At 39.2% G+C, this 26,476-nt stretch overlaps 1 protein-coding gene across 3 annotated transcripts in view; it reads right to left on the bottom strand.

The window, feature by feature from the left end:
- Positions 1-26,476, bottom strand: part of sorcs3 (sortilin related VPS10 domain containing receptor 3) — a 204,889-nt gene that overhangs the window by 106,928 nt on the left and 71,485 nt on the right. For all 3 annotated transcript variants that reach the window (XM_044114774.1, XM_044114776.1, XM_044114777.1), the window contains exon 2: positions 9,202-9,269. In XM_044114774.1, the coding sequence (XP_043970709.1) occupies positions 9,202-9,269 (68 nt within the window). The remainder of the gene's footprint in view (positions 1-9,201; positions 9,270-26,476) is intronic.

Consider the following 26,476-nt stretch of genomic DNA (forward strand, 5'->3'; position numbering starts at 1 on the left):
GTTGGTTGGGGGTTTTTTTCTGCCCACTGAGGTGAACCAACAACAGAGCATCAAACATGTACAGTATGGGGTTTACGTCTCAGTGAGACGGCAGGATTCAGAGAAAAAAAATCAGTTTTCATCAGAGTGTGAAGAACAACCCAACTTCTGTTCATTATTCATAAGAGGGGTTGCAGGAACCAGCAGTTCAATGGCAAGATAATAACAGAGTATTGTTGGATGGAGTCGGCTTCTCTGTGCAGATCTGTGCTTCGATGTCGTCTCCAGAGTGTTGTGAGTGATGATAACTGACAAGTCAAGGTCAGAGATATGGGAACGTCCAAGTGCAGAAAAAAGACACTTTGGTAACAGTGTCTCTGAAGGTTGGAAGTTGAAAAATGTCCTTCCTTAATGATGTGATTCTGTTGGATCAAGGAACCGTTCTGATTGGTTTTGGGAACACAACAGAGGGTGCCACCCGCAAGTAGTGATGGGACTCAAATAAAATTTTTAATTGAGTTAATTACAAGGTCTGAAATAAATGAATCCCATTTTAATTGAAAACTATATTGATAAAACAAACATTTTCAATTCAAAAATCGTTTTTGCTGCTAAATCCTTGAATAAAGACATATGGGTTGAAGAATAAATGTGGTCTGTGGACGCTGACATTAGCATTGATGTCTGTGCCGCTTTTACATGTTTAGCATTGAGAAGTTACATTAGGCTTAAAGAGCTTCACAATTTGCACACAATAGTTTTTTCCCCTTTGCCCCATGAGCTCATTTTCTGAAACAAACCTGAACCCCCAGTGGGTCAAATCAAGTGGCTTTGTTGTCCATCCATGTCACTTGTGCATCACATTTTTGAACGTATTAGAAACGCATAAGTACAAAGCTTCAAGCTTTACAAAACAATTAACTGTGTTAAAAATGTTAGAGTTAAAATCTATTTAATGAATTAATGAAAGGTAATGCATAGGCCTGTCGCGATAAGCAATAAATCAATTAATCGCACGATAAATTAAAACTATCGACCTCATTTTAATTATCGCCTTTATCGTCTTTCCAGCCTTTTTCTCTTTCTGTTGATGACACTGAATGAAAAAAGGTTCAACTCCGCTGCTCTCCACTGACCCTCCCTTCCTCATTTCCTCAGTGTAATGTCCAGTTCACACTACACCATCTTAGAGCTGTCGGCCGATTGTCGGCCCATTTTCAAAACCTGAGAGATCACACATTAGCCGACAGAAATCCTAGGTATAACGGTTCCATTGGGTTCCATCGGGCCGTGTGGTGTCCAACAATGGGCACAAAATAATGGCTCCAAGTCCAGTGAAGTCATTTTAAAACCAGGCATTAATCAATGCTTTACTACAATCTACCTGCAGTGCATGTGGCTCTAGTGTCAGCGTAACGTCCTGACTGAATGAAAATCATTAGAACCTTTTTATGTCACGTTAACGAAGAACAGCTGAAAAGTTACCGGGTTCATCAACTGGTACCAATTTGGCTCCAACTCCTCCCCTCATCATTTCTATATTCTTTACACCAAATGTTTTATAAACATTAATGTTGTTTCCACATATCATCTCCAATGTCCGCTGGACTTCGGGTTGCTCCGTGTCAGCTGTTTGGGATTCCCCTCTGTAATTTCCCCTCAGAAAGCAGGAGGAGAATCCGGCTTTCTGATTGGCTACCTGTCACATTCAACAGGCTGCGTTAAGCTCCCAGTGGGGAAAACCCCTGATTTAGATCGGAGCGCCACAACGATCTACCGTAACACACCACACACTACAGGATGATCGGTTATGAAACCACAAGAGACAATCTTAGAACATCAACGTTCTCAGATTGTCATAATGGGAAAACACCATGTTTTGCCCCAACTATTTCATCAGGTGGTCGATGTTCCATCTTCTCTATTTAAATCTAATGATTACTGAAGGACAATATGGTAAACAGACTTCATAATCTGCACTCTTTTGGTTGAATGCAGTATTTACTTCCACTTTGGCTTTATGTTGTTTAGTTTTTATTCAAGCGTTTTTTTTGTTAATGCAGACTGAGAATCCATTTTATTTCTGATTGTTGTTTTTTTTATTTTATTTTATCAGTTCCAGTGTTAAATGTTCTTTTGAAAATAAAGTGTATCTATCTTCGGCAGAAAATCGCAGGTATTATTACATCATTTCCATTAAATCAGTTTAAAAAGGCCTTCAAACAATATTATCGTTTATCGCAATAATTTTTGAGACAATTAATTGCTCAGCAAAATTTGTTATTGTGACAGGCCTAGTAATGCATTAAGTTCCTTCCCTACCCAGGATACTTGATCAATACTTAAAGTTTGCATCACTCTGTCAGTCTCACCATGATGTTGAATTAAATTTAGAATTAGTTCTGTGAAAATTTTTTATATGATTACTTCTCTTTTCCAACGAGAAAAGAGAAAAAAGTTCTAAACAAAACATTTTATCATGTGGTCTTTTCTATCCACATAGAATAACAATTTTCAACACTGCAAAGAAGCCCTAACAACAGGGTAAATTATGTATGTTTTTTCCCCCTTTTGTTTACTTTTTATTAATATATTGTGTAAAAATTTGCCCCAGTAATATTTATAACTATACAAGAAGAGATGTTCTGTTATGACAGGCACAGCCCTGAAAAAAGTGATAATGCCTGAGAGTTTATAATTACAGAGGTAAGGATTTAAATCTGCTGAGGGACTCAGAATAAACGACCTCAGTAATGACAGCCAAGATGATTTATGTAGTGACTCCCTGCAAAAGGGAGCTAAATAATTCACACAAAATTAGTTTTCACTACGTTTACTCTGGGTGCTTTCAGTGTGCTGTTGCTGCTTAAAAATTAATGGATGAAATGATTTCAAATTCAAGTTTAAAATACTTTATTAATCCCAAAAGAAAATTAAATGTTGTTGCATATATGATACAATTTTCTTCAAATGGCTGTTTTAGATGCTGACGGTTGTGGGCTGGAAGGACCTCCTGTAGCAGTCTGTCTTACAACAGCTCTGAAGACGCCTCTGTTTAGCTGTTTCTTTTCTAGAGTTACTACTACCAAAAACGTTTTAGTTTTCTCTGATGTGGACAGTACTCCAGGATCTGTGGGGGTTTGAAAAGACGAAGCAGGTACACACCAAAAACCAGAAACAGTCGTGACAGATGGCCACTCACACTGAGCCAGGTTCTGGTTCTGGTTGTGCTGCAAGTTTCCTCTTGTTAAAGGGGAGTTTTCCTTTCTGTTGTTGCTACATGCATGCTCAGTGTGAGTGACTGCTGCAAAGTCACTGACACAATGCCAGAAATGGTCTACTGTTGCCATGTGCCCGACCAGGAGGAGTGAATCAGCATTCACTGTCAGTCGAGTCAGAGTCTCGACTGATTCAATATGATGGGATTCTTAGACAGAAACCTTTATGCCAGTTTGAATAATTAACTGACCTGGATGTAGTTTGATAACTAGGATCAATCAAAATAATATTCATGATTGGACTGAATTGCCTTGTGTGTAGTGAATTGGCACTATATAAATAAACTGAATGAAATGACTACATTTCATACGTAATTCCTTCATGTTTGGGATGATAATTATATGTTTGTCCCAGTGGGATGGGCTTTTGCTACCCTCACTTCATAGAAATTTCAGTGGATGTCACACTAACGCTCAAAAAGACTGAAGATAGAAAAAAATCTGTCTTCACTCTTCACTCAGATTATGTTAATAAAACATGAAAGTTACATGTTTTCCTATATTTTGCTGTTGCTTGGCTGAATATATGAAAAATACCTTGAATAACAAAGTTTATCAGGAAAAATAATGAGTTTGAATTCAGTGCACAGCTGAGATAATTAGTTAATAGATATCTTCATGTTTAGTGAAGTGTGCTGTGGTATGTACTGAAGCATGAACTTTGTGTATTTGCTTTTTCACCCCTGACCAAGTAAACCTGTTTGAATTACGGTGCATATTTGTGCTGTGAACAAGGTTGAATGGAGTTAATTAAAACATTGAAGCTGCTTGCAGTAAAACCAAAACAATTGTATAAAAGAGGCTGTAAAGCTCAGAGGAGCATAAAGGTCAAGTCTTTATGTTCTGGTTCATCTCTCAACATGTTGATCTGCCGGCTTTAGCAAACCTGTCAGCACTTCATGCAGATTTATCGAAACTGATGTCTTCCATTTCATCAGAAAGGAAATGTAGCTGTATTGCTCTTTTTTTTTCTTTTGAAATGTTCTGGTGTACAGAAGGCTGGCAAGGTATAGAGGAAAATACCAAGTCCAATTGCAAGAGGTCGCAGACATCAGGTGGGTCCTCTCTGAGAGAACCGGGCCCTTATTATAAGCACTGACCTGTGAAATATCACATCGGCTGTGAGCATGCTCAGCAAAATGATGCAATTTGAGAGGATGTCACTGTTCACCCCCTGGTGACCTGATCTTAGCACAGCAGGAGAGGAGTCTGTCTGCAGCTGGGATACACACACTTACATAAACACGCACACACAACACAGCTACCAACGTTCCCAATATGTTTCTCTAACAGTCCACTGAGCTTTGGGGACGGAATCCCCAAAACAAAAAGCTCTGAGTTTTACTCAGTCTTGAAATATCTGCTGCTGTCAAAAGCATCAAACCAAAGCTTTAAAAATCACAAACAGAAAACAGCCTTACAATTTTTACTGACCTTCAAAACCGTCTAATCCTCATTACTTGTATTGTTTTTCTGTACCAGAACCAACTCACCAGTGTTCCACAACCAGGACGAAAACCACATTGCTCTTCCTAAATCCGAGGTCAACTATCCGACGGACCCTCCTCTCCAGGACCCCTGAATAGACCTTACCAGGGAGGTTTAAGAGTGTGACTCCCATATAATTGTAGCACATCTTCTGGTCGCCCTTTTTGAACAGGGGGACCACCACCCTTGTCTGCCAATCCAAGGGATCCAGTGCCCTTTGTCACCAATTCTGTTCATTACATTCATGGACAGAATTTCTAAGTGCAGTCAAGGTTTTGATGGGATCCGTTTTGGTGGTCTTGGGATTGCATCTCTGCTTTTTGTACATGATGTGGTCCTGTTGGCTTTATCAGGTCGTGATCTGCAGCTCTCGCTGGAGCGGTTCACAGCCGAGTGTGAAGCGGCCGGGATAAGGATCAGTGCCTCCAAATCCGAGGCCATGGTCTTGAGCCGGAAAAGGGTAGAGTGCCTTCTCCAGGTCGGGGGGGTCAAGGAAGGTGTCCTGCCCCAAGTGGAGGAGTTTAAGTATCTCTGGATCTTGTTCATGAATGTGGGAAGGGAGTGGAAGATCAACAGGCGGATTTGCGCAGCATCCGCTGTGAATCTGGCACTGCACAGGTCTGTCATGGTGAAGAGAGAGCCAAGTCAAAAAGCGAAGCTCTTGATTCACCGGTCGATCTACGAAATCATGAATCATGACCGAAAGAACGAGATCGTGGATACAAGCGGCCGAAATGGGTTCTTCCTGTAGGGTGTCTGGGCTCTACCTTAGCGAGAGAAGCTCAGTCTTCACCAAGAAGTTCTGATTGGCAGAAGCAAAACTAGTCAGTAGTATAGTAGTAAAATGTCAACGTTTTTCCTTTGGGTTTCCATGCTGTCTGTAATCTGAGAGCCAGACTGGAGCACTGCAGTGAAGAACTAGTCCTGCATGCTCCGAGTTTGTTGCATGTGCAAAAATGCAAATCATAACTTTCTAGACAGATTTCATGTTTTCCTTGAACATGACATTGATTTCACTTCAGTCCAGCAGAGCACCTTTGTGATGTCATGGGACAAGAGATTCAAATCATGAATGCACAGCCAACAAATCTGCAGCACCATAGTTATGTCATCATGTCAGCATGAACCAAACCGCTTAGGAATGTTTCTGAACACATTATTCAGTCGGTGTTACAAAGATTCCAGGCAGTTCTGAAGTCAAAAGGTTCCAATTCAGTACTGGGCACATGTACCTAATAATGTGGTCGTAACTGTAAATAAAATTGATTTATTTGATTTTGTGCAGACAGATTAGAATCTACACTCAAATTTTCTTTTCGTTTACGCAGGTTTTTAATTTGGGATGTTCCTGATTTAGTGTGCATTTGATCCAAATCCAGTTGGTTTTTCCCATCCATTTTTGATTTCCATGTGTTCAACTTTCCCTCAAGCACAAGAAAACATAAACCTCAGTTCACCCACAAACTTTCCACATCAGTTGTTCAGTAGCACAAGAAGGTAAAAAACGTAAGTAAACATAACAAAGCAAAGAAAACAACTGCCGCATCGACTTGTTTTGCATAAAAAACAAGTATTGGATGTGTCAAAATGCTGCAGTGAAAGGGGGGGGATACATCTTGACTTTGTTGTTGGCATTAATTTGCACTATGTCTGAATACCTGCAAATGAGTTTTGGACTTGTCATCTTTAATAAATGTTTTCCTCACACAGAGACAATCCTCTAGAGGCCAGATGAGAGAGGCTGAACAACTTTGAAGACAAACTGTTTTGCAGAGTTGATTTATAGTCTGCACCAACTAGCTCGCCTGTTTCTCCAACGCTTCAACAGTGTGAATACTTTGAAAATTATGCAGGGTCTGACTGATCAGCTTTCATTGTTTAAGGTCAGGATGTTCATTAAATCCGACAGACCAACTGGTAAATACTTTGAGGTGTTGCCACAGCATTGACCTTTGCGAGCAGGCAGCATTGGACGTGCCATTTGGGATCTATTCCTGTTGAAGTGATAAACATTCAACTCAAACGCTCCTCTTCAGTCTCTATCGCGGCTGTGATCTCCGTTAGAAACCTCATTTCTCAAAACAGATTATTTTTATTTCAATAAAACAGACTCAAGCTTATTATGAAAAAAATATTACTGAGGTTTTTACAAGTCTCTTCAGATACGGCCAAGTCAAGCCTGGATGGACAGCTGCTCTCCGCTCACTGTAGGTTTGTGGCCGGTGACAGTGCTGGGAGGGCTGCCAATAATAATGATCTTCAACAGCAGTGATGGTCCCCCTCTCACACTATGGATTAGTCTCTTCACCTGATTGCATCTTCCCCAAAGAGTTCAGCTGTCATGGTGAATTTCAATCTGACAGCATTGAACAACTTTGTAAGACTTCAGTTTGTTTACCTTCCTGCAGTTAAGCAGAACGTAGATGATCCGTTAATTCTGTTGATTTATTACGGTGAACTTCCGTCAGGGTATGACGATGCTACAAATTCAAACTCGATATCAAGAAATGTACTCAACACCATCTTTGATAACTTGGCAACAGTTTTTAAAGGAACAGGGTTCTTTGTTAATATTAATGTTGGTCAGTAATTATACCTGGTTGTGATGAATTCATCAAATATCAGTGCATGATCCAAGTATCGTAAAGGAACCATTTATTGTTAAATGTGCTGAAGTTTTCAGGATGATGGATATGAAACATTTACAGATATGTGAAAGTAGTTCATTTTTACACAAAACTACAAAAGACTTTGAACGACCTCCTGGACTGATGTTGACCACTTGTCTGCTTCTGTTTTCCAGCAGGACAAACAGATGCTAAAATGCATTAGGAGACAAATGACTGTTTGAACCCTGGCAACACTGAATCCCAATGAATGTCATGTTCCAGTTAATCCAGCATTCCTCTGAAAGAAATTCATCCCAGCTCCAATCCACTGACATTGTGGTGGGTTTTAATTCTCCCGCAGGCTACATTATGTTCCCTCTCCACCATCTGTGGTGGTTATGATGGGGGACATGCCTGTGTTGAGACTATGCAACAGGGACTACAAGGTTCATCAAAGTGGAGAGACTTCAGCTGCTACACAGAATATGGGATCTTTTGTACTAAAAAGGTTTAGCAGTTTCGTCATGAGACAAAAGGAAAAACAGATGGAAGTCAAGCTTTGAAAGGATATATTTCATATTTCCGTCATATAGGCAGTCATTTTAGAAATGCAGACAGAAGAGTGTTGTGATGAAACAGCCATATCCTTATCTAGAATATTTTAGAATATTTTGTCGACAGCAGAACAGTCCGTCTTCTGTCTACTTCTCAGACTAAAAAGAAACTCAACCTACTTTGTAGCTCCTCAAACACCAAAACAAAACTTTGTTTTTTGCCTGAGGATCATAACTGTTGCACAGACGGTATTTAAATGTCAAAAATAGCCAGCGGTTACTTTGGAAGCACTGTTCTTTGTGAAGACAGCCCTGCAAACTGGGCATAGAACAAATTTTAGAGGTGAAACTGTTTCTACACTTTAAAAAGCTGCCGTTAAAAACATCTCAAAGACAAAAAAATTCATTGAAGGGAAGTTGTTTTTTATTCTTAAAATGGCAAACCTTATCTGAGATTGATATAATTGTCCTTGAGTTTATTTTTTTTTTTACTCCTGTGTGGCAAATCTCTTCATAATTTCCCTCTTTTGTGCAATTTTAGTCATTTTTAAAGTACTCCCCTCTGGCATTTTCATTTTCTATCAGCTTACACTTCACAGTAACATTTCTCTCCGTTTCAGGCATTCCAACATAAAGGTTATGTTCACAAGGCTTGACTTCATTCTAATAGAGTTATAAAGATATATTAATTCTGTGATTCTTGTGGTAAAACAATAGGATGAATCGATTTCTGTCTTTTTAGGGGTTTTGCTCTACATTTCTCACAGCCATGCCAACGTTGTCATGTGTCTACAGGCTTCCCAAAGAGAAACAAGCTAATTATTGTTTGTATTACACAATACATATCTGAAAATGGGTTAGATGCAGTTTCTATTCATCCGGGATGTGTTATCCCTCCTTCTGATTGTCTGGTTTTCCTATTTTACAAGCACTTTCTTTGTTTCACAAACTGTGTGTGTTTATTTTCTCTCCTGCAGGGGCGAAGAAGACGAGTACATCAGATGATATCCTAGAACAAGCACATGGAAAACAGCTTCCTATACCCAAGTGCATCGCCTGCAGGCGGATGACACCAGAACACGGTTTTCCCACAATGGACTGGGAAGGTGAGAACAGAATCACAGCTGAAGATGAATGAGCAAAGAGTAGATATGGATATTTGGCTTAGATCAGGATTAAAGTTCTGCAACACTGAGCACATCAACACGATAGTTTTGCAATCCTTAGTTTAAAATCTGTTGTTTATGGATGTTGACAGCATTCACAATAGTAGAAGAAGTGTTGAGTACTCACCTCCAGAGAGTGCTCTCAGTGACGCTGCCGATGTGAAAGTCATAGAGTTTGGTAAGAATGAGGATGACCTGCAGAGAAAAGAAATTCCTGCATTAAAATGACATTTTTGAAGAGTTTAAATTGGTCGACCCGGTGCTCTGCATGTTGAGGTGTTTCCCTGATCTGAATGAACAGGTGGCTACCAGGAGTCTGCAGCATCCTGAATGAGAACCGTTTGAATGAGGTGTGCTGCAGCAGACACATCTAATGCAGGGCAAAGCCCTGAGAACCACTGGTCTGAACAATGTCACGTCAGATTTTTAAGAGGAATCTGAAAGCAAAACGGACATATTTTGAAGAGAATTAACCTGAAGCCAGACAGATTATCAGATGCGTCCAACAGAAATAATGCAGTTTGTTGTACAGTGATGTTCAACCCTATGGCAACATCTTTCACACTTAGTCTAATTCTCAGTCCTCACTTTTCCATCAGATTTCATTGATTACTATTTGCCAACAGTCAACAACAGTTTTTTTATACAACATGTAAGTTTCACCCTCAAGCAATCACTGACAGCACAGGAAGTATTCATCAACACCTGATTTCTCATTTCCAAACATAAAATGAAACAAAGCAGAATAAAAAGATTTGATGTTTTTACGGTGATCACAGCCTCTTATGTATAGCCATCTTCAATATTTTCTGCTATGTTATAATTCAGTACACTTCAAAAGTACTTTTTTATCCCTAAGGAAAATGAAGCTATGGATTTGAAGGCAAAAAAAAATGTAACTGATTATGAGGTGTCAAAATAATCTGAACTGAATTGAAAGCAAATAAATCCCCTGAATTACATACAATGACATTTAGAACTGCTCATTGCTGCATTTTATCTTTAGTTAAAGTAAGATAATCTAGTCTTTGATGTGCTGACATATCTAAGGAAACAGAAACAGGGACAGGACACAACGACCTGTCGCTGGTCATCAATATGACCTCTGAAGGTCATTTTAATGGATGTAATATTTGAGTTAGCTGAACTTAACATTGCATTTGTTACAACAAGCTAGGAACAAAACAAATGAGCATTTATTTAGTTGAAATACATTAATAACGTCTAAAGTCAGTCTTGGAGTAGATGAGGAATCAGGATCTAACCGGGTGTCAAACACAATTTCATTTTGGTCCAAATCAAGATCATGAATGTCCTCAAGGTGCCAGCTCTGGAAGAATCCATCAAAAAGAAATACCTGTTAATTGATCAAAATTAACTGGGTTCCATTTGTACTTTTTTTCAAAAAACTGGTTTGATTTAACTGATATTATTTAAACACACAACTGTTATCCTAAAGTTAAATTTATGTTTCTCTCTAGAATCTAGAGCAGTGGTGCCCAGACTCGGTCCTGGAGGGCCGGCATCCTGCATGTTTTAGTCTCTCCCTGGTTTAACACACCTGGATCAAATGATGGCTCATCAGAAGAACATTGACTTACTGAAAAGGTTGTTACTACCAGCAGGAAGAGAACTAAAAACATGCAGGATGCCGGCCCTCCAGGACCCACTTTGAGCACCACTGCTCTAGAGGGTCACATAAATAGTTATGGCGGGCCGGAGTTGGCACCCGGGCCTTGAGTTTGGCACCTGTGATCTTTAAAAAAGATCCGTTGATAACACTGAAATTCTAAATCACTTTTATAGGCTGTGATTAAGTTTGCCGCTGGAAGCAGAGGTCAAGGACGCTCTGGTAGAGAATCAGACAGTCATCATCAGCACCGCCCGGATCTCAGCCCACATGCATAAAGAAACAACAGGACTAAAATTATTATTGTTCACCTGCCATATTTAGTAGTGTTCAATTTTACAGTGTGTTAGTGGAATAAAACAGATGCAAACTACACAAACAACCAGCAGTAGAAACAAGAAACAAAAGCCTTTATAGAAATTTAGTAAAATAAAAAGTATTTTTAGTGTTTTTTTTACCAAAAAATATTCTACTCAAGTAAAGTGAAAATTGTGAAATAGGCCCAATTCAATAGGTGTCAGCACTGTTTCCTCCAGATGTCTTCAAAAATAAAATCTGCAAAGTTTGTCTTTCTGGGTTTATGGGTAGAACAAAAACACAAACAAAGCAAAGCAAAGAAGTATTATTCTGCACTCAAAATGTCTTGTAATAAGCAAAAAAAGGATTTTTATGTTTAGGAGTAGATCAAATTAACTGTTAAGAAATATAAAGCAGTTTATCTGAGTATTACATACTGGAAACCAATTCCTGCAGCAGTCTCTGACAGCACCATAACAATAATATCCTCATAACCATAAACACTGAGGCTGCAGTCAGTTCCTTAAACAAAGACACTGCTGGGGGCTGTTTCTGTCTTAATGACTTCAAACAGTTGTTAAACTGGACAGTTTAGAGAAAAGTATTTCAAGCCAATAAAAAACTATTTAAATTTAATGACTTCATAATTTTATAGATGCTATTTTATGATGGGAACGTAACTTTTGCTGTCTTAGGTATTTAAACTGTGGATTTGAGCCACAGTTTTCTATGAAACATTAAAAGTTTGACATGTTTTAATAATGTCCAAGCAGCAGCAACACATTACAGAACTACCTCAGTCGAAACTGAGGGTTGTTTTGTTTTTTGCCATTTTTAAAGGAAAAATTTCTTTCAGGGCTATATGTAGTGCAAGTGTTCCTCCTTTGTTAGTTTTGTGTGCATGCCAAAAAGTTACATTTTAGTTTAATCTGACCAGAGCACCTCAGTGTCTTCTTCTTATGGATTTTGTTTAACAGTGGCATTTTCTGAGATGCTTAAAATTTCTGATACTGTCCCACTAAAGTCTAACAGGCCCCAGATTCGGCCACTCACACACAAAAAACAATTCTTCGACAAGTCTGAAACACCTGGATAAACGCTGAAACATGAACATACTATGTGTGGCATTATATATTTATGTTTTCTCTCTAATGGCAGAATTTGAGATGCAGCAGTGAGCAAGTTTCTGTAAAGCCTGACACTGCAGTCAGTAGTCTTTTAATGCAGTTTTTCCCTCAAAAAAGTAGCATAATTATTGCCTACAACAAAATACATTCTATAGTGAATCAAATTTTGTTCCAACAGCAGTTAGTAAAACACTACAAGGTACAGAGTGATAAATTAGCATGTTGGGATGCTGTGTTGTGCATAATTAATTCTGTGTATCCCGTTCAGTGTTGAAACTTTTTTCGTCTTTTTTTCTTGATGCAGCACTCTGCCATCCTCGCCCCTGTGGAAAAGTCTCATCCAACAGACTGCTCACAGCTTTGGTCTTTTAAAGAGAGAGAGAGATAGAGATAATCAGCAGGCGGGGCGCTTTGATAAGGACTGTGCACGTCCTGAGAGCAAATCACAAGACATGAAGGTTGTGAGGATCAGCGGTCAGCTGTGATCCTCCACTCCAAAGTGCAAGATCACAACTCTGCTCCACAGGGAAGGAAGGGAGATGGGAGGAGATAAAATCAACTGCCACTAAAAATAAGCCTGTTTAACAACTTCAACCATCTGGTAACTTCAGTTTTTATTCACCTCAAGATTTAGAAAAATAAAAGAAAACTTTTAGGTTAAAAGTTTTATTTTTGCTTTTAAAAATGAGAGATTTTTAAAGAAGAGTTTTGCGCCATGATTTTAAACACTTTACATGTAAAAGAGCATCTAAAGCAGAGTGACTCTAGCGTTGACTGAATAATGCTTGTAAGGATTGCTATGACTTTGTGAAATTGGAGTTGAGGAAACCTCAAGCAGCGTACTTAAAAAATCCATATTTTACGCACAAGTTGGCATGTATAAAAATTAACTTTGCGTCAAAGTTTGTGAAACTATACGCACACTTTTTTCCTGGCGTGAAAATGTGCGGCAGCTGCACAAACGTTTCCTACTTTGCAACTTCTGATTTTGCAAAGTCGAGGTTGCAGCCAGTATGGACCAGACATTTCTAATGGATGGACGTTCAGTAATGTGTCGCTATAGAACAACTTGTAATGTTCTGACGTGAAAACTAGATTTTGCAGTATTACATGTTGGTCATAGTTGTAAAGGAAGAAATGCAATTCTAAGGGATGTAAATATTCGCTACATCAAAACTTATTTGTCAAATGTGTTTCCATTTCTCCTTTGGCAGATTAACGTCAAGAAAAACTAAAAACCACCTCACGCAAGAAAACGTTTCAGAAAATTGAGTGTTTTTCGATTTTGTTGTTTCTATCAAACTTTTCTAAAGAGTAAAAGAGAAAAAATCCTGATGGAAACATCATTACATATTTCTGCGAACATCATGGTGTAGGTCAGTTCTTCATGTGACTAATAAAGGAAAAGTTTTGTGAAAGTGACATTGGAGAATTCAAACTTCTTTCCAATCTGATCCTAGTCAAAATTGCTACTTGAATTGTGATTCATGTAGGACTAACTGATCATCTCCCCAAAATCAAACAGATTAATATGAACTATACCTTTAAGACTTTAGAAAATTGATTAAATTAATTTAGATTTCTGTACCAAGTTCTGTCAAACATTATGTGATTTTTATACATTTGTTTCACAAATTATATTAGATTCAGTTTGTGTCTGAACAGCTGGATCTTTCATTTGAATTTTTCTGCCTTTTAAATAAAGCTTTAGTCTTTTAGCTAAGATGGCAGTGAATACTCCAAATCTTGTGACAGACGGCAGTGATCATACTAAATGTGACCAAAATAAAACTCCGGAGCCACAGGTGCCTCGGCATCCTCAGTCTGACACTCCAGTAATGATCGGAGTCAGGACTTTTCCACCTCCTGCTAAGTCTCGGTTCGCTGCCCTCTGAACCAGAACCCTGGACAGTACTTGTGGATGAGGGTTTGTTAATGAGAGCGTGAACAAATGGTTCATGCAAAGAAAGTCTGCAAAGCCAGAGAAAGGCCAACAAAAGGGACCATGAACCTTTCCAAGCTCCGCCCACAACCGACCTGCAAAATCCTACGTGGCCAGAAGTCTCACAAAAAAAGCCTGGCGCCGTTATTTCTATGTATGGGCATCAGCCAATGAAAAGCGGCCCCTGTGGTAAAGTCCATTGCCATGTGGCTGCAGAACATTCTAAAAAACTGCAACTTCATGTTCAGTTGTACTTTGATTAAAGCCCACTTTTTGTTCACTGCAGTGAAATTGTGTATGCAGTCATGTAACCCCCTCCTTCCTGTCAGCGATGTGCCGCTGCTTCTGCCTGCAGGGAGGTGAAACACAGACAAGCGTCTTCTCATCACTTGAATTTGAAATTCACATTAGATGCCACGCAGAAACAAAATGACTCTTCAAAAGATCTCCCAGGAAGGCTGGAAATTTGTCACAAATGTATTTTCAATTAAAAACAGTGTTGTAATGCATAAAGTTAAATGTTATCTTATGAGAAATTAATGTTCTGGTTCATAGCTCAACCCAATTCAATAGCAAAAATACTGTACTTCAAAAAGAAATTAAATTATGTCATCCAAATATCTTCAGTCATTTGGGATGGGGATACTGTTCCAAGACCGACTCCAGCAACAGTCAGTCTTGCAACAAATCTGGAGAAGCCTCTGACTGAAGACAGTTGCTGTAGGACAATCATGACATAACAGCTCAATATCCAGAAACAGAGATCATAGCTCTGCTAATCCAGCTCATTTGTATTTGCCACTTCTCTTTAAATCTCCATCTGGCTCTATGGGTAGAAAGCTGGATAGAGAAAAGTTGGATCCATTTCTTCCATGGATCACACCCCCAAGGGAAGGAATGGTTTGAACTTCTTCCTTCTCTTTCTGCGTTTTGGTCCTGCTTTGTTTTTCTACTCCTCTGGGGTGTGGGGTCATAGTTAAGGCATTTATTTGACCTTTTGAGATGCTAATCAGATGCTCCTGGTTGTAAAAGCTATACCTTGTTGCCAGGGTTACACATCATAACAACTGTCTCAAAGTGAAAACTGGTATAGAAGGATAAACCTAAAGCAACACCAGACCAGGCATCTGTATCTCAAGCACACGCTGTATTTGAATCCCCACTTGACTTCCAGTTATTGAATCAAAATGTCTGGTTGCCGAGACAATTAACCAGGAGTGTGGAAAACATATCACAACCATGACTAAATGTTCCATCTACTACATGACCAAGTCAAAGTGCCATACGCAATTTTAGAAATTGTTTCATGTCATCACAAATTAATCAGTCTTAATGACATTTTTTGAAAGAAAAAAAAAAGAGCTACTCATCTCTTTGTGAGGCAAAAGTTTAATTAGAATGATGACCTGAAGAGGTGTTGCTGCTGCAGTATTAGCACAGCAGCAGAGAAACGCTGTTAAATTAAACCAAGCCAAATCAAAAGTGGCAGTGCATTCATGTGAAATGAGAGCTCAGTTAATACACCGCTGAAGAGCACGTTTTAGGTGTCTATATAAATATATATCAGAGATTGTAATAGAGAATACAATCAGTAACAAATAGGCCTGTCAAGATAGCAAATTTTGCTGAGCGATTAATTGTCTCAAAAATTATTGCGATAAACGATAATATTGTTTGAAGACCTTTGTACACTGATTTAATGGAAATTATGTAATAATGTAAGTGATTTCCTGTCAAAGATAGATACACTTTATTTTCAAACCTGGAACTGATGAAATAAACAAAACAACCAAAAACAAAAATAAAATGGATTCTCAGTCTCCATTAGCAAAAAAGTTGGAGCCAAATTGCTACGCAGTCGATGAACCCGGAAACTTTTCAGTTGTTCTTTGTTAACGTGACATAAATAGGTTCAGGTCTACTTCCAACCAGCAGCTCCCGGAGGAGAAAGGCTGCCGTACTCCAGGCATCGCGCCAGTCATTTTAAGGATGCTTATTGGTCAAACAAACATGATGAAAACCCGGGCATTATCATCAATCAATAAAATCCCCACGGGTCGAACTTGAAAATTGGACACAATGCCGCTAACACTTAGCTTTCGTCAACAACTCGGAGGCGGAAGTGAGAGCTCTGTACACCGCAAATAATGTCCCGGTCGGAACAAGGTGCACTAAATAATAAAACATTAATTAACAAAGATTCGAGGCAGGTAAATTTTCCTCAAGGAATTTTAATAGTCGAGGTACTCGAATCATTCGAGGAATCGTTTCAGCCCTAATCTTGAATTTGAGCTTAAATGGTTTTAAGACATGTATGTAACACAAACAAAAAGCTTTTTTTGCTTATTTTTTAAATTAGTAAACGTCACTGCAGTCAAGTACTTACAATAGAACAACAGCCTGAAAAGAAGCTTTTATTTGTCTGCAAACATCAAGAGTCAACAGGAAAATGACAGCTGGAACTGATCGTTATCTGGAAGTGATTTAGCTTCCACCTCCCTGTAGCATGTCAACCGAGGAGCAATTACTTTATCAAATGGTGAGAGCTATTTATGTGAAACGTTGTCAACTGGCAGCAACAAAGAAACCCGCTGACAGCAAGACAATCTGAGAAACAATCTATGGGTTTTGCTGTTTGGCCTGGCTCAGTAGAAAACGAAGGCTTTTGTTGACCTGTTGATAAGTGGATAAAAAGATAATTACACAAATTTTAAAATGAAGAATTCAAATGACAGAAAAAGTATTAAATCCAGAGCTAAACTCATGTTTCTTGCCTTGATTGCATCCAGCTGTTGATTCACCTCTTCAAGTAGTCTTCAAACCTTCTCTTCTCTATCCCACAAACACTGCAATACTGTTTTAGAGGAAACTCTGTGGAATATTAGAACCCACTTAGAGAAAACCCTTCTGTGCGCACCATGTTAATATCGCACTCTCTGCTCCACGCTGTGCAGTGAAGGGTAATATGTCTGGCATTTGCATCAAAGGTGCATGAACAGCATCCAGATGCATTATTATGCACATATAAATACACACTACAAAGACAAAAAAACTCAGCTAGCCTTGGGACATGAGTGCTTCTTATCTAGCATTGCGTAGTCACAGCTACAGGAGACGAAAAAGGCCAAGGTTTCAGACAAACATCAGCACTCTGAATGTTTCACTCTTAACAAGCACAGATTAAGCACATATAAATTTAAGAATGAAGGTCAAATAAACATAAAGTATTGTATGTTTTTTAAGGCATGACGGTTGAGTCATGGAGGGGTTTACTGTACTGTGCCCTCCTCCGGACATCGTCTCTCTCTTCATGTCCCGCTCCTCCATCACACTCAAACTCACCTGGATCACTTTGGGTTATCTCCTTCTCTGTATGTCTCCTCTCATTCACTCCATCCTTCATCTGAATGTCTTTCCCTTGTTCCTCTGAGTTTTTCTTCCCCACCTGCCACATTTTTTGTTCTTTTCCTCTTAGCAAAACCCCCTTTATCTTTGTTTAACTGGGATTGAACCCCACCCAACGCACACTCACTTCATTTTTACACAGTCTCCTTGCACGCTCTCCTTATCTCTACTCTTTGTAGTTTCCCATATTCTCCTTGTAATGTGCCCTGTCTGTTGCTCCTTACCTTCAATCTCTGTTCCCCCTCTAGCTACCTCTCTCCTTCCCTGAATCCCATCATCAATAAATGGTTTGCCTTTTAGTTTCTTCTGTTGTCACACAAATAAACCAGACAATGGCTTATGTTGTGTACTGAATTCAATATCTGAAATTGCTTGTGCTTCTTAGAAAGACCTTTCATTATGAATTCATCAATAGTATGTTCTTCAAAATAACTGCTGTAACTGAAGGAAACAAAAGATAACTGTTTTCTGTAAGGTTCCACTCGTTCTATTTGCAGGGAGCAAAGTGTCCTCAGTAGTCAGCAGAGCTAAACTGGCTCTGCTGACTAGTGAGCAGATCTTCTAGCATGATGCCTCTAAGAAGCATCAAGGAAAGTCAGAAAGGTCAAGTTTTAGACACCATAAAGAGCTGTGAAATTTAACATATTAATATGTTCATATTTGGTTGTACCATACATTCAGGTTTGATTTTAATAAACATTTTTGGATTCCTTGCATTGATTAAGTCATATTAATATTTAGATAGATAATTGACTGCTCAGGAACCAACTAATTTAATTGACACATTTACAGAGAGAACATTAAAACCCAGGACCTTCTTGATGTTAGGCACCAGTGCTACCAACTGCCCCACCATCCTACAGCGCTAGACTAACATTTTATCGACTTTTATTTTAAAGATGAGGTTCATCACTTGGTGTTTTTGCAAGAGTTTTGCAGAAGTTTGTGTTTGAGGATTCTGACCAGCTGGTATCCTGAGAAGAACTGGAGGATCAAATGGCCACTACAAGGTGAAGAAAAGGTCAGATGATAAACCAATCATGTGGCATTGCGTGGGAGGAGCGAGATTGTAAAGCTTATCTATTATATTTAACCTTTTGAGAAGAGATAAACCTGCCGTTTATTCTCCTTGCAGCCCAGAAAAAACTTTTATGTGCAGTTTTCACATGGGCACACTGTATCCTACCCTCAGCTTCAAAGACTTAAGATACAAAGGTTACCATAACAACTGATGTCTAAAGAGCAGGAGAAAATGCTCAGAGAGCTCCAGCCATCCTGGATCCAAAGTTTGTAAAAGTCCATAAGAAGCCTGCTGCTATTTTCTTCAGAAAGGATTTATAATTTGAGGAAAATACACTCCAGCAAGGACGGTGGGAGAATGCATTAAGGAACCTGCTACAGCGGCTAAAGGAAATAAAGTTTGTTCTTCTTCTTATTGTACTTTCAGCTGCATCTATTCAATACCAGATACTGAGATGAAAGTGACCTCTGCTGTGATTCTGACCCACAGCACCAAGTGATTCATGCAGTAAATAAATAAATCAAATGGAAGGAGATGTTAAGAATATTCTAGAATATCTATAAAGAAAATAGTTAATTGGAGAATGCTTGAGAGGCCTCATTAAGACACCTAATTGGAATAAAATAAATAACAGATTCAAAGGAAATCTACATTGTGCAGAGCAAATGCAAAGACTTCAAAGCCTTTGGTTACTTTGAGAACAGCTCGATGATTGAATTAATAATCCTCTCTTACACCAGGCTGTTGTAGGTATTTCATTTGAGGCACAAACGCTCCCATTTTCTTCCTCATGGTACATCTGCCTGTAAGGCCAGCTCCTGATGAAGTCAAGCGAAACAAACCCTATCTGGCTGGGCATAAAGTCTCCACTGAGGGGTTAGGGTTTATCACGGTGCAAGCCAGGGTGCAGGGAAAACAAAGAATCTTTGACTTTTCTCCACTAAAATACTGAGCAGCAACAACAAACAGAAAAGATAGTTAGAATTTTACTGGCACACAGATATAGTCTCAGCAGACATCAAAGTGAAGCTAAAAAGGCATCCCAGCATCTCACTGTGGCAAAGAATGTGTAACTATAGGAATATATCTTTGACTCAAAAGGCGCAGTGATACTCTTCTAGCCCTTTCCTTTTACAGCATCAGTTTTTATCTCATTTTTATTATATATCTTATCATTAAATGCACTGGAGAGTTCAGTTAGTGGGAGCCCACAGTGACAATGTGGAATATGTTCAAACAATCTCTATTTCTCGGAGGGAGCTATTTTTATACAATGTGCAGTTCTGCGTGTTCACTAATTAGATAACAGAACTGTGCACATTGGAGGGAAATGATACCTCGCGCTGAAAAATGGAAGCACAGGACGAACTCGGCGCGGGACAAAAAAGATGCTGTCCAGCATCCGTGTATATGTGCAAAACGGCTTAATAACATTTCACGGTAAATCCTCTTTGCCACAAAACAGGGCAATCACTCAAGGTCAGAATTTCCAGACAGATGATTGAGATGAAACAGAAAATTATGGTACAAATAGACGCTGGTGAGAGCAGAGTCTAGGGTTCTCTCCTGGACTTATTATCCCACGATTCTGTCTGGACAGAAGATAATGATTGGATGGTCATATTTTCATGAGCCCTATATCATTTATCATCTCACCTTGTGAGGCAGATGTATTAATACACCACATAAAATCTTACATTTTCTAGCCACACATCTCGTCAGCCCAGTATCACTCTGCAGCTTATTCAAGAAGTCCCAAAATGTTCCCAGGCTAAAATGGATCTATTGTAACTCCAACGAGTTCTGGGTCTCTCTTATGGTCACCTCCTGGGAAATGCAAAATGGCCTGTACTTGCACAGTTCTTTATCTAGTCCAAAGAACCCTAAAGTATTTTATACCACAGTCAGACATTCACCCATTCACATATACATTCTCTGGCTGAAGAGGCCAGAAAAACTCCTGCCAGGCATCCTGCAGAATTGTGAGGATGCCTGTAGAAGAAACAGGGAGACTAATAAATTATCTTCAGTTCATGACACTGGAAATGTTTCTCTGTTCAGATGTTCTTTGTTATATACAATGCTAATTGATTGAGAACAGAATGTTCTAATATCTAGAGACGGGATATATCTATGGCTTGCTCTGAATTTGCCTTTGTGATGAGCTTTTTCCTGACTTGTTCAGAGAAATACACTATTCTGATTCAGAACGTTACTTTTCCATCCCCAAATCATCATTGTCTTTCATGATGTTGCTTGCTGGCTCAGTGGGACGTGTTGGATGCCAACCTAATGAACTGATCTGAAAGTCTTCAACTCCCACAAATTTACAGTAAAACCAGGTTATCATCTCCTACAATTTTACAAAACAGAACATATTCATGAAAAGGAAAAAAGACATTTGTCCTGAAAGTGGGCAGTCAAATTTCAGAATGAAGTTAGTGGACTATGTAGAAACAGAACCAAATGAGATTTTCTTACTAAAGGAAAATGACTTTTTTTCCGGTTGTTTAATGATGATGGTAGCAGGAGTCTGCATGTTTTCCAAGTGGATGCAGGGATTCTCTCTGTTTTCCTCAAACAGTTCATCAGCATTCCCCCTGGGTGTGTGTGTGTGTGTGTGTGTGTGTGTGTGTGTGTGTGTGTGTGTGTGTGTGTGTGTGTGTGTGTGTGTGTGTTGGTTCTGTCTGTCCCAGTGTACCAGCAATAAGCTGGCAATTTTCCCAAAATGTACCCGGATCAACAGATTTATATATCAATTAATATATATGTGTTTGATGTGTCACTATAGGATCCCATATCAAACAAACTGAGACTTTAAATTATTCGGTGACCTACATAACTGCTACCAATAATTTCTTATGTTGAAGCAGAAGTTGATTCAGAGACATCTAATGGTATCTGGTTGATGGTTGAAATCTAGTTTCTGGGCCTCAATGGATGAAAGGAACAAACAATGTACGATATAAATTTCCTGCAGCTCTAAAATGTAGTATCTTCTCCATCTGAAGGTGTTTGGTATAACACCTACACTGTTATAGGTTATATCACTGAATATTAATCTTAATATTCATTGAAGTGGTTAAGTTCACAGTGTCTGCGTTTATCAACCAAAACATGGTGATCCAAAATGCCCAAACAGAAGGGAACTGGACTTCTCGTAATTGATCTCTCGCCTAAAAGTCTTTTTCAGTCCTAAACATGGATTCAGCAGCTACTCAAAAGATTGACCAAACAGAAGAAGAGTCAGCTCATCAGATCAACACCAAGTGTCTCGTCTACATCTCAAGGTTGATGCACACTCTCTTGAAAGTAGATGCAATTTTCTGCCAAACACACAAACTTCAGTGCGTTAAAGTTTCACACGCCAGGATTTGTTGCTGGAAGGAAAGAGATGAGCTGCACATGCAGGCTGCTAAGTTAGATAAATGTGATGGTTTTGGTGATCGGTAACAAGAGACTGTGATCGGCTAATTTACACCTTTAGATCCAAAACAAACTCAAAGGGAAACATGAGGTGACATGTTACCGACTAACTGTTAATAATCCAAACACTGAACCGGATGCAGGGCAGGCCAAGCAATGGATGTGACCCTAGCAACATCAACGGTGACCTTAACAGGCCTTATAATCTCAACCTGACTTAGGGGCCCCTTTTGTTGCTAAAACTATCAGCACCTGTAACAGCTTCTGTGTTCGATTTAATCTGGGAGAGGGAGAGTAGTTTAACTGGCCAACCTGAAAAGCAATCAGTTTACTAATTTGTATTTGTGAACAAACAGAGCTCAAACTCAAAGATTAAACTCAGCATCAGATCGTTACTATGGTAACAAAACCATCCAACTATGACTACTGTTCTTTGAAGTTTTACAAAGTAAACTTGCCAGCTCCTTTAAGACCACTGATTATCTCAATAAATAAATGTTACATTTATGCATCTGTGGTCTGTGTTAAAATATTAGCATTTTTGGCCCCTGAAGCCCTGAGGGGCCTTATGGAGCTGCTGACTTGATTTGGATTAAACAGAAGTGCAAATAATTGACATTCATTTTAATTGTGTTTTTTGATTTGTTGTTTTTAAGACTAGTTGTGGGTTTAACTAGCATTTCACTGGAGATGTTTTCCAGTTAATATTTTTACCTTTCCTGTCTACTTAACATCTTATAATACAAAAACATGGTGGACCGCCACGGCGCCCCGACCACCGGCCTTAGCAAGTTTTCTGGGGGAAATCCTGCAGTTTTTTTTTACATGCCTCAAGTTCAGTGGCACTCGTTGGCTTCCTATCCGTTAGGTGGACCACGTTTCCAGGCACGTCTTTAACAGATCCCTAACGAGTCTGATTCATTAGAAATCCGATTCCACCCCCTCGACTCGTGATCCTTGACATTAAGTGAAACCAGTGGAGTAGATAAACTAATTATCTTGTTGTCTAACCAGCAGGAAAACTAAAGCTTCCTTTTGCTGAATGTTAAATATAAAATTTCCAACAAACCACACAGTGGGCACTGGGGTGTGGGTTGGCATTTTTTGAAAGGGGTCGAATGTCAATTTAAAGTTGGGCTTTAAGTTTTTTTCTTTTACTGAGAGAAAAATTTAAAGAAGTCAAAGTTTTATTTCCCTGACAGAAGCGTTCTGTGCGTTTTACTGGAGGGAATCGATGGTCCATGGCTCAAGTGACAGACTCCCAACTGTGAAATGTGTTCCGTATTACTTTTTTTGGTGGCTAGAGAAAGAGAGAATGGTCACCTTTTTTTGCAAATGAGTGTGAAATACAAATTCACAAGTAGGAGTCGAGAGTCTGGGTGGGAAATGTCCCCAGCTAAAGATTTCTCTCTCTGCCTTCTTTTGTTTTAAAGAGTCTAGCTTAAATCCAGACACATCGAGTTCATTTATCACAATCAGAACTGCTGGTGTTAATTATCAGAAAGTGTTAATCACCCCGACAGCTGTAGGTTTCTTAAACTAATCAGTCATATTCCACAAACCTAAGTCTGAATAAGCTTCTTCCCCCATGTAACCACAGATACATCATTTCTGATTAAGGCGACATAATGCTCTTTATTCTTTAAACGAGCGACAGTAATTAGTAGGAGGCTGTCATTTTCATTTTCACATTATTCTTCTTTCTTTATTCCACGTTTTCTCTCTGGTAATGTGTTCCAGTCTGGTGGCGGCGGCAGCGAAGCCAGGCAGCGAGCTTCAACCGGGGCCCGTTCATGTGTCATTGCGGATCGTCTCAGAGGTGACACGATATGAAGGCGGCAGGACAGCTGATTAACACCAGGCTCCAATCTGAAACTCTTAATTACATTTTTTCTCCCTCAGCTCTGAGACCAGCTTCGGTCTCCTCACGGTACATACTGATGGGGCTGAACGAGGGGAGGATGGGAAGCAGAGCTCACATCACCATCGGCTGCAGGTGCACCCAGCTAGACGCTGCGGACGCACTAAAAGCATCAAGAGTGAGCCGAGCATAATTAAAATTGCAATAAGTTGTCCTTTCAGGGGCATTACGCCATCCATCAAGCACTTGATCCATCGGCACAAGCCAGCTCACTGATGGCTCAGCAGCTGCTTACTCTGACATCTGCTGCAACAACTCTGCTTTAGCAGACACTTAAATGTGCTGCTGGTGCCACCCTGCACACTATCCATTACACTTTCCACCTGCCACAACCACCATCAACAGGGTGGAATCATGTCCCAACAGAAAATGAAAAATCTTTGTAACCAAACAAACTTACTTTACTTAGAACAAAAACTGGAAAGTTGCTTTTGAAAGTTTATGCAGATCCTTTTGGGTTGGTTCTATTTGTCCATCAGGGGAAAAAGCTCAGAGCACAACCCTTCACTGCAGTGGAGTTCCAGGGAGGCAGCGCTGCTCTCTGGGGCCACGGCTCAGGAGATTCTGCTTTCCCCATCTCATCACGAGGCGCCGTCACGGGCAGTAGGTTTCACTTTGTGCTAACAACAGCAGGCTGACAAACAAAAGCAGCTGGTGGCGTGTGCTGCCCGACAACATTCTGTTTGACGTGCCAAGTGTTGTCATGGTCAGGGCTTTTTAAACGAGTCATTTCTGACCAGAACCTCATGACCTACAACAGAATCCTATGCATGCTGGTATATTCTCTAAATTTAATTTAACTGACTCTTCAAAGAGAGATAAAACATCTCATTAAAATGTATATAAACTGTAAGGTTGTGTGCTAAAGTAATTACTTTATAATTTGCTTCCCTGAAGTCAGACTTTATGACCTCTTGGGTATTTAACACCTGAAGACCCTGAACGCAACTTCCTTCTTCACAAAATCCAGGCAAAATAGGGTGGCGCCACATTTTAGTGGTAGTAGAATTTCTCGTCATTCGAGAACGCAAGAGTTGCACATTTCTTTTGGTTGTATTTACCCAGAATGCCCTGAGTTCCTGTTTTCAAGCGGTCTCCCATCTGACTGATGTTCTTACTGTGACGTTAAACCATACAGTAAATTTTATAGTAAGTACAGAAATGCATTTTCTATTTCTTGTCTTTTGGTTAAAATTCACAACTATGATCCACTGATAAGAGCTAATTGACATTTGAGCCTGCTCCAGTAAAGTCTGCTGCAGTTCAGAACAAATATCCACTTGGTATTCTGGTTTAAAACTAACAAAAAACAGCTTGGCCTCATAAAATACAGAGATATCTGACCCCAAAAACTGGCAATTTCAAAGAGAAAAAAACATTATTTACAAGAAATATGACTTTTTTCCATATTTTAACTGAACAATCAATTAGTCAAAATTAACTTTATAGTTTTCCCACATTAATGACTTGGGCTCATTTTTTTTAACTCATGCGTGACACTGAATGATTTGGTTTTATCACATGGGAGCATGATAAAAAGACTTTTCAAACAGCCGTTGCATATCTCGCCAGGCTTCAGTGCAGCTGCAAGAGGCTCTTCATAAACCAATTAGATGAAGAAAAGGTCACGCAGCAGCCTTTGAGAAAAAGAGATAAAAGCCTGATTGTATTGGCTCAGTCGCTAATTTTGACCATCACACTTTCCTCTTATTCAGTGGAGAACGGGCGAGGAGAGAAGATGAGTCGGTGAGCTTATTTTGCTACTTTTCAGAACGCTGCTGATAAAATGAGCAAACTTATCAAACTGGACTGCACATGCCCAGATCTGTGGACTCGTAAGATCCTGAAAGTGTCTGAAAGATGAAAACTGATCTCAATCTATAATGGAAGTTTGTAAGAATAACAGGAGACATGAGCTGATTATTAATGGAAACCAGAAGACATAAAATAGTCAAGTATATGGAAAATCCCAAGTGAAGCTACTGCAGACTGAACACAGTTTTTCTGAGGTAAAATATTTTTATTTTCCATTTTCAGATACTACAACACATACAGTACAGACCAAAGGTTTAGACACAAATTAGAAGGTGTGTCCAAACCTTTGGTCTGTACTGTATGTGTAAGTGGTTTCAGTAGCTTTTTTCCTCTAATGAATGTAAATGTATTTATTCAGATTTATGTATTCAGATTAGCAATTGATAGAAGGCAAAAAACAAATTGTAAGAGTAAAATCTTAATTTTTTTTCCTCAGCTGGTGGGCATGAATGTTGGCTTTTAATGGAAGCCTAAGAGAAGTTTTCTATAAATATAAATTAAAACAAAGGATCATTAATATTTGCTAAAAGATATCAGTTTTGTGAGTATTTAATATGTTGCAATTAAAAATACTTACGTTTTTATATAAATGAATATTTTCCTGCCCAGGTTAAAAGAAACTGCTGCCATTATTTGATTTTTCTAGTCTTTAAATGCTCGGTCCTCTAGGATAGTCATTCAGCTGCTCCATCCTTAAATCTGATGAGTCATTTTTGTTCTCAGGGTGAGAAGAAAAGAAAAGTCACTTCTCACCTCCTGCAGTTACAACCTGATTGAACTTGGTGCTTAAATGTAGGAACCAAATATCATCTTTTGCT

This window comes from Gambusia affinis, linkage group LG04, assembly GCF_019740435.1.
Source record: "Gambusia affinis linkage group LG04, SWU_Gaff_1.0, whole genome shotgun sequence".
NCBI classification, from domain to species: domain Eukaryota; kingdom Metazoa; phylum Chordata; class Actinopteri; order Cyprinodontiformes; family Poeciliidae; genus Gambusia; species Gambusia affinis.